This window comes from Triticum aestivum, chromosome 5A (assembly GCF_018294505.1).
Source record: "Triticum aestivum cultivar Chinese Spring chromosome 5A, IWGSC CS RefSeq v2.1, whole genome shotgun sequence".
Classification (NCBI taxonomy): Eukaryota; Viridiplantae; Streptophyta; class Magnoliopsida; order Poales; family Poaceae; genus Triticum; species Triticum aestivum.
In genome coordinates, this window is record NC_057806.1 from 660,764,065 (window position 1) to 660,773,261 (window position 9,197).

The 9,197-nt window shown below is 42.2% G+C and overlaps 1 protein-coding gene across 1 annotated transcript; it reads right to left on the reverse strand.

The window, feature by feature from the left end:
• Positions 1-734: 734 nt before the first annotated feature.
• Positions 735-8,827, reverse strand: LOC123105750 (protein HLB1). The gene is made up of 14 exons (XM_044527884.1): positions 8,409-8,827; positions 6,824-6,943; positions 6,661-6,730; positions 6,399-6,509; positions 6,064-6,147; positions 3,759-3,809; positions 3,130-3,159; positions 2,969-3,031; positions 2,781-2,846; positions 2,533-2,649; positions 2,062-2,097; positions 1,518-1,637; positions 1,240-1,410; positions 735-1,139 (listed from the first exon to the last, which is right to left on the reverse strand). Exons 1-14 carry the CDS (start codon positions 8,732-8,734, stop codon positions 1,029-1,031), a joined length of 1,476 nt encoding a protein of 491 aa, XP_044383819.1. The 5' UTR covers positions 8,735-8,827; the 3' UTR covers positions 735-1,028.
• Positions 8,828-9,197: the final 370 nt, after the last annotated feature.

Genomic DNA, 9,197 nt, shown 5'->3' on the forward strand with positions numbered 1-9,197 from the left:
ATTTCAAAAAATGTTTAGAATTTCAAATTTTGTTTAAATTTTCAACAAAAATCAGAATTTCAAATTTTGTTTAAATTTTCAATAAAAAATCAGAATTTCAAATTTTGTTTAAATTTTCAATAAAAAATCAGAATTTCAAAATATATTTAAATTTTTGTTCACGCTTTTTTAATTTTGTTCACCATTCAAAAAGTATATTCGGAATTTAAAATTGTTCACCTTGTCTAAACAGATGCAGGCTGACAAACAAAGTCTCAGCTCAGCATGTCTTAGCACATACACCGCTGCCAAACAACAGCAAAATACATGGATTCAGCATGTCTACACTCAGCATGTATGAGAGGAGAACAACTAAGCTAGGTCCATACATCTTACCAAACACACCCTAATATTCTCCCCTAGGAGACTCAACTCTCAAGGGGGCAAGGAGGAGAGAGAAAGGGAAGGAAAATGAGGTGCAATTTCTTTTTCTTGGACTACTCCTTTAGCGTCATTTTGACAACATATAGGGAAAGAAATTTTGAGTTAAAATAAGGCTATAACTTCAAATAATTTGAACAAACTGAGTAGATACATAGAGATAAGTTCAAATAATTTGAACAAACACGAATAGATAGATAGAGATAAGTGGTACAGACAATCAAAAGGTGCCACGGTTTCACTAGGACGTCGACCCTAATACAACAGAGGTTCGAATTTGGGAAAGTCAAAATACAGGACACAACATACAAACATTTGAACTAGATGACAGTACAAACTCATCTTCTCATCAGTCGTCTATTACAAGTCTTACATACTTGAAGGTATATATGTGTTACAGGTACAAAACAATGCCGCCTATGATTCGGATGGGTAACCACATTACTCTACACAAACTCTGAAAATTCACATCGGAGCAATCAAGGGGAGGGAGGGGTACATAAAAATCAACTGTGGTGGGTTTCTTTGAATTGACACAGAATACATATTGATATACATGTCGCACTGTCCAGACACAGCTAGTCACACATACAACCAGACATCATTGATCAGCCGGTGATGATGCCCGCCAGGACATCGGTCTTCCCTCTTGCAAATATGGTGTACACCAGACGTATCGCATCTAGCCAGCCATCGAGAGACTCCCAGGTATCAGCAACCTGACACGGAGAAAACAGAGAGGTGGACAATTAGTTCGAAAACCAAGAACGCTTTCTAAGGCATCAGGTCAAGAGGAGTTCAAGAAGAGGAGGTGCATACCAAGAACACGGGCCCATGAGTTGTGTTTATACAAAGGCCGGCGCCAGGGGGCAGGGTCAGATCGGAGCACGTGGACACTGAAACTATGTCCGCGACGTCTACCTTGATAAACCTTTTGGCTTTCTCCACGAGCGCGTTTGCTTTGACAGGTGCGCTTTCGGAATCATTGACCTTAGATTTATGATTGCAAACTCAGTAGCATAAAACAAGATGGATCCTAGCAGTGATATGAATAGACACACAAGTAGGCTATGCGTTATCATCAGTAACACAACTACCTGCTGGAGTTCCATGTGGTTTAAGATGAACTGTGACCTCTCCCAATGTTTGTGTGGTGCAATGGGGTCGTCTGCCGGAGGAGCAGTCAAATATCCCACTTTCAAATATGGCAACGGTAGCTGCAAAGCATAGCAGCAAGGATGTCACAAAATCCATAATTACAAATTGCTGATTTTGACCAGAGATGGTCTGAACAAGACTGGGCCAACATATGCATAATTACCAAAAAGAAAATAGAAAACAAGAGGATGAATATTGTGCTCAGTGTTCGTACACTGAGGGCGCACTCACATATTTTACTGGAAAGGCACACTACAAGTTCAGAGTTTACATTCTGTAATTTGCTGAATCATCTTAACAAAAGGAGGCATTTCATGATTTGTCTGCTTCTATAGTTAGATTAGACTAGTTTTTATGTTCCACTTTGTGCACAGCAACATAATCAAGTCAATTGCATTTCAAATAAATGTGCATAACGTTTAGAACATGATGGATAACTCGCGGCTAGCTAAAGTAACTGAAATATTACAGCTGCCAACATACCATTGAGCGGACCAACCGTAGAGCACTGCGATAAACCTGAATTATGCAAAACAACAGCATTTCAGTAGGTGCTGACAACTGTTATGCCTAAATATCATTAATGAGTAACCCATAACTGGAAATTAAGTTCTAGACACATCATGCATATGACAACTATGGATTTGCTCATTTTAGAAAAGCCATAAGGTGGTATCAAAGCTCATGGGCTACTGAAAACTGGAAGCAATACAAATGGTAGACTGACGTACAACTACAAGTATAACAATCAGAAAGTACTGAAATGGGTGACGAATAAACAGTTGTACATCAACAAATATAACATTGTGTTAATTAAGATATTATAAGTTAGAATATTTGATGGCACGGGATGACTGCATTGCTTAAAATTACAATGTCAACCCTCAAGCTTCCAGAAAGAACCAATAACGAAACTAGCAAGCATCACAGTGGCAAATGAAGAAATCCACATACCGAATAATTTGGCTTCAATGCATGAGCAGCTGCAACGTAAATAGCAGACTGACTATACAGATCATTAGGAGAGGTATCGGCCCCTCCAGACCTCGAGGTATCCTCTGCCAAGCCATACTGCAGCACAAAAAGGAAGCAAGAGGGCGTTGATTATTGTTACCACAGAGTTGCATAAGGTAACATGCATTCAAATTGAAGCGGTGCTGTTCACCGTTTCAGTCACTATCAAATAGACCAAGGAATCATACCAGGACAGTTCCAAGGTTGTAAATAGCCCGGTGGAAGTCAAACTGCAACTGGATGGCAGAACGAAACTGTGCCACAAAACAAAAGAAACTTAGTTTCAACACTTCGTTGAACAAACATTTTGTGATAAAAGCACTGCACAGAAGTAATGCTCAGAAGTAATTTCCGCAAAGATATAAAGTGCAACTACCTTACTTATAGCTGTTTTTATGATTGTTTGCTTGTCTTTAGCAGGAACAATCGCACTCAATTCCTGCATCACAAGTTTGTACCCTTGAAAATGAGTGAAAAGCAAAATGTATGGATGAAGAGTTAGTCATTTCTGATATTACAGTGCATAAGCTAATATACCTGCAGTCCAAGGCCCCAGTTGTTGAGAGCCTGCAATCAAAGAGACAGACATGAGGCATGAAGATTAATGGCCAATTACATAAATTTAGAGGATTTATAGAAAACGAGAAGAAATTAACTACTTCATGCGAGATCATGGCATTTGAATGTAAATGTCTTATTTCAGAGAACTGAACTGACATACTAAATGTAAAGCAATTTAACTTGATGTATCAAATATGAGAACTTTATGTAACTTGGGCATAAATGGATAGAATCATTTAAACAGTGTTCTCAGAAGAGGTCATCTGATGGAGATGTAAGCCATTGATGTTTTATCCAGAGGATGTATACAAAATCATACAGATTGACTGCTCAAACGCAACTGTACGGACTCTCACAATGTTTTCTCCAGTGCAACCTTATAACTGTGGTAGAGTGGAGTAATAGCTCAAAGAATATCTGTGTGATATCATATGTTTGGTGATGGTGTGCGTTTATGTTGCCAGTATTCTTGATGACTATTGCTCACACCATATTCCAATGGTTTCCTATGGTGAACTTTTACCACGTTATTTAACTCCAACACTTCAAAATCAGGAGAAGCATTTATTATTTGCCATAAATCAGTCAAGAGAGTCAGTACTCACCTGGGGGCTGTTCCAACTTAACTGGACGGCCTTGTCGTAGTTCCTTATAGCCTGAAAGGGAAGAAAACAACGAGTATCTAGTAACTCATCAAATCCAGCATTTGAACAATATAGTATTATTTTTAAAAAAAGGACAGACCCAGTGCATAGAAGCTCCCACACAAGGTGGGGTCTGGGGAGGGATTATAGGAACCTAGTCTTACCCCTGCAAAGTGCAATGCAGAGAGGCTGGTTTTAATGTAGAAAAAAACGATCAAGCCATTTTTCGAATGTAATGGTAAAAAATCGGGAATGTTATCTACTAGTTAAGAAGCACACCCTTATTCTTAAGAAAGAATAATATGCATGAAGAAGGAAATGGTAAGGGACTAAATTATATTTTGCTTCATGCTGGGAGTTGCAACTTGATTTCTAGACTACTACCATTTGACAGCGTAACTATGTAATCAAGATTTTTAAAATAAATATTATTAGATCGAAAGTTCAGTTAGCGACTTAAGAAAACAGCATTGCCCCTTTTCTACTGACAATCTGAACAACACCAAAACTAGAACAGTGGATGGGAACTTGAAATATAACAGAACGGGGGTCTAGAACAGTGGATAAAGAATTTGGAACATGGTTGGAAAAGAGAACAAAATTTAAAAAATGTGACAATTTTTTTGATCATTTTTTACTTTCTAAAAAATGAACATTTTTTAAAATTTGAACGAAATTTGAAATTTTGATCATTTTTGAAACTGTGAATATTATTTGGAAAAGATGAATATTTTTGAAATTAAGAACATTATTATTAAAATGCAAAGAAATTTTCAAAACTGTGAACATTTTTGGAAAACAGAACATTATATTTGAAAGGCGCAAATATTTTTCAAATTTGTGACTTTTTTTTAGATAAGTGTGATTTTTGGAAAAAGTAAAGAAAAATAAATAACAAAAAGGAAATCAAAAGAACAACAGAGAAAAGAAAACCGAAATGTCTTGTATGTTTTGCTACCTAGAATGGGCCGGCCCAATTAACTCTTCTGCTGCCCCCTCGTTTGCGTTTTTGGCGTCATTTTGACCGAAATTATGAATTAAGGGGTAACCCTTTCAAAAGTCACTCCCACCTTCAAGTGTCGCACTGCATATGGGCCACTTGAAGGAACCTAGGAGTTTTTCTTTTTAGTAGATTTTTTCTTTTTGAAATGTGTTATCTCTTGAACCATGTGTCACATAATCACGAATCATTTTCTTGTTGGATTTGTCACATCGAGATATTCGAAATTAGTTTCACGTTAATATGTTTTGATGGATTTTTTGGTCATGAAAAAGCAAAAAAAAGACCCAAAATCAGGAATTAAAAGAACCGAAAAGGCAAAAATCAGAAAAAAAACCAAAATTAGAAAAAAAATCAGAAATCCAAAACCGGGAGCCCGACGTGCTGTCTCTACGCTAGGCGAACTGATTGAAGACATGGACCCATATGGCATTGAGAGGGAGCGGCTAGAAGGAGGAGCAACAATGACAACTAGGGCCCAATGGAGCAGTAGGTGAAATCTGGTTTGCATGCCGTGAGCATTTTGTATCATAAGGGAGTCGAGACCGTAGTTGTGAGGCATCGATTGAGAATTAACAAGTACTCCCTCCGTTTTTTATTTACCCCGCATATTAGGTTTGGTCAAAGTCAAGCTTCGTAGAGTTTGACAAAGTTTATAGCTAGACAAAAATATTAACATATACAATAACAAATCGATACCATTAGTTTCATAATTGAATGTAGTTTCACATCATATAGATTCGTTATGGTAAAGGGTTGTTTTGTTTTATATAAACTTGGTCAACATTATGAAGTTTGACTTGAGTCAATTCTAATATGCAAAGTAAATAGAAACAGAGGGTGTAAGTAAAACTATTCGAAGCGAGAAGATGCTCTTATCCTTCATTCATCGGCACCCCTTTCTCCCATTTTCCTCCTTCCCCTCCTTTCTCTGAGATTTAGAGCGGGCCCGTTACACCGTTAATGTGTTGAATCGATCGAATAGGGAGTACCATCACAACTTTTGGTTTTTTGATTTTTGTTTGAGTCAAAACACACTTGATTTATTGATCAATGTGAAAAACATGGTAATTCGTAAGGATGCACAAATGGCGAGAGTCCTAAACGAAGAGACCCCGCGGCGGCCCAAGCCTAACTAACGGGAAAAAAAGCCTCGGCCCAGTCTCTGGCGTGTTCTGAACTCTATTTGCCCTTTGGTCTAGCATAGTAAAACTAAAAACAGAACCATCACAGAACGCAAGCAAACTTTATTAACATTGTTATTACCTGCTGCCAGAGTTCTTCAGCCTCTTTGGTACGCCCACGCATTTTGGCCCGGTCAGCTATAGCAATAGCCCAGTTGTAATATGCCTAAAAGGATAAGAAAGAGGCATGAGAAGTTGAGAACTGTGATGTTTGTCAGCAGAGTAGCAAGTTAGCATGAGGAATAAATGCATAAATGATATTCATGCGCATCTCATTGATTTCTATATAAAATTAGTAGTCCATGGCAAGGCACTATGGTACCAATTCTCTTTGGTATAACAAAGCAACAATCTGAACAATTTTCAATAGAGTTCAGAACATGAACCAATAAAATAAACTCAGACTGGTGAACTTACATCATACAGTGTTGGACAAAGTCGTGTAGCTTCAGCATACTTCTTGCAAGCCTCCTCAAGCAATGAATCTTTCGAAGAATCAGAATTAGGATCCACGTTGTCAGCACTTTCCTGCAAATATATTTGAAAAGGTTAAAACATTTCTCTTGCAGTGTTCGTTTCACTAGCACGCTTTAAGCAACAGAATAAATGAAGCCTGCAAAGGTCATCTTTAACCAATGTATGAGCCGGTGCGTACTGTAAATAAGGAATGCACTTTTACCTGGAGAACTAGGGCCCAGTTATAATATGCATCAGGGTCTTCTGGATTTCTTTCAATGGCGCTAATATATCTGCAAAACGAACCTTTAGAAAACATGCAAAGTTTGAGCTAATTATAATATTACTATAAGACTGGGTTATAATCAGATGAAACAAACCAAGACCTTTTGGCTGCAAAGGTAAGAATACGTTGGCGAGAGCGACCTTCCTCATCAACCCCAGTGACACTATTTATCAAGTCCATGGCAACATCATGATGGGATGAGAGTTGCAGGCTGTCCTGGCTGAGATGGACAAATGAAAGGAGTTGTATAACTTGTCTTTATCATAGCTAACTCGAGAGTATCTAAATAATCGAATAATATAAATGTTATAATCTATTATTTAATTTCCCTTTTGGCAGAAGATAAATTGGCAGTGCCAGTTGTTAAGAAGGCAACTTGTAGTCACATGACATGAGGCCATGGGCCAATATATACACGTACTGGACTGGTCTAATATATGGAAAATTGGAAACTAAATACATATCTAAACCTAAGTAAAAGTAGCATCAAAACAATAACCATATTGGTTGATAACATAAGTTGGACTAATCAAGCACCCATAGCATAATAAATGTGTGCTGCTACAGGCTTTGCAGTGCGTCAGTCCCCTGCACCCCACAACTCCAACTATTTCCTCCATCCCATTCTGTATCCATGAGCGGCGCCTGGCGCTACAGCTACTTCTCCCGCCCACTCGGATAAGTTCTCCTCCACCCCCACTTCCCACTAGCCACTGACGCTTCGCCTGACCCTCCTCTCCCCCACTGCCGCCTTCTCCTCCAGCTCCACCGTGTCGCAACCTCCCTCCAACTAGGTGCTAGTTGGACTAGTCAAGCATCCATAGTATATTAAGTTGGCGCTGCTACAGGCTTGCAGTGCGGCAGCCCCCTGCGCCACAAAACTCCATCCGTTTCCTTTTCTGCCCCCACCAGCGGCGCCCAGCACTATCCCCCCCCCCCAACTGCCCACCAATGCTTCGCCACCCCTCCAGCTCCGATGCCTCACCGCCGCCTATGGTCGTCGACCGTCATCGCCTCCAGTGGTGTCAAGTCGGGGCACAGCTGTCCCCCGAAGAAGCTCTCATCTAGGCCCATCAGGGCACTCATTACTCGTCAGACGCCGCTGGCCGGCGTCACCGTCGAGGATGCGCACCCCACCCCTCTTTATCCTGCACCTTCCTCTTCCTAGATGCCTCCTCCACATCCACACAGCTCAAACAGCGCAATGTATGTCGGGCAGTACGTCATACCCTAGACATTGGGTTGCTACAATAAAACCATGGACCCATGTATGCCTACTAGCACGAGCGATCTGAAGCGGCACATTTCATTGCAAACTTTACGGAACATGAATTAGCACAAGCTAGTTGGCGATGATTGTACGGAAAGGAATAGTAGTTAACAAAGAGATTACAGGACCTCATCAAAGAGTCCGTCCTGCAAAATGACATGACGGATCCAGCCTGAAACTGAAACATCTAGCAACCAAGCAGCAATTCAGGTTCAGCGCAGCAGCAACGACCACCATACACTACAGGGCTAAGCATTAGCAGCACAATCGCACGTGAACTACATTAGAGATCTGATGAAGGACGCTCTGCAACTAGGCTATGCAGCAGCAACAGGAGCTCAACCGGTTGGGGCGATCGAGATCCGGACGGCCCCGCGCGGGCAGGGAGGGAGGGAGGGAGGGAGCGGGCACTGACCTGGAGCGCTCGGGGGTGGCGGATCCGGCCCCATTCCCGTCGGTGGCGAAGTCGGATCTCCCGGCGGCGGCGGCCTCCCCGAGCAACTCCCCCATGGTGTAGGGGCGCCAGCCGTCCGCGTTCGTCCCCGCGCCCTTGGGCGGCTCCGATCTCACCAGGACCTCGTCCACACCCGCCACCTCCTCTGCAGCCTCTGCCGCCGGTGCGGCGGCAGGCGCCTCCGCGGCAGCGGGCGACGGCGGCTCCGACTCGTCCGGGTCCCCGGCGCCGTTGGGGAGCTCCGGGTCGGCGGGCTTGGGCTGCGTGGACTCCTCCATGTCCGGCATCGGCCGAGAGATCTGGCTTGTGGAGTGCGGGCGGGCGATCTCCAACTGTGCTGTGATGTGCTGTGGGGGTTGAGATGAGAGCAGGAGAGAGAGGCCTCTTGCCACGTCCTTGGCCCCACTCCTCAGTGTGCTATAAGCACGATGCAAACTTGTGTGTTTTCGTGGCATCTCCAAACCGGACCCTCAAATCGCCCGCATCCGGCTGGACCATGCCGTCCGAACACAATTCGCCATCCAACGCGGCACCCATCAGTCCACAAAGCGGTTCGAACGTCTGTTTTCCCGTAAATCGAAATCAAACAAAAAGAGACTTTATGAGAGTCCAGACATCCTTATGATAAACCAAGAGCCGTCATGTACCCCACCACTTCGTCCGGACGGCCGAAGTCCGCTGCCCATTGTTGTTAATTGATGGAAGGCTAGCATGTTAAAAGACGGATGGCGGTAACTATTTGGGCATTCG

What these genes read in the sequence shown, in the direction of transcription:
- LOC123105750 (XM_044527884.1), bottom strand. Translation starts at nt 8,734, where the DNA reads ATGCCGGACATGGAGGAGTCCACGCAGCCCAAGCCCGCCGACCCGGAG. An exon ending in CTGAAGAACTCTGGCAGCAG is followed by an intron (nt 3,810 to 6,063) that starts GTAATAACAATG and finishes CTTCCCTTTCAG; the next exon opens with GCTATAAGGAACTACGACAA. An exon ending in ACCACATGGAACTCCAGCAG is followed by an intron (nt 1,411 to 1,517) that starts GTAGTTGTGTTA and finishes CATAAATCTAAG; the next exon opens with GTCAATGATTCCGAAAGCGC.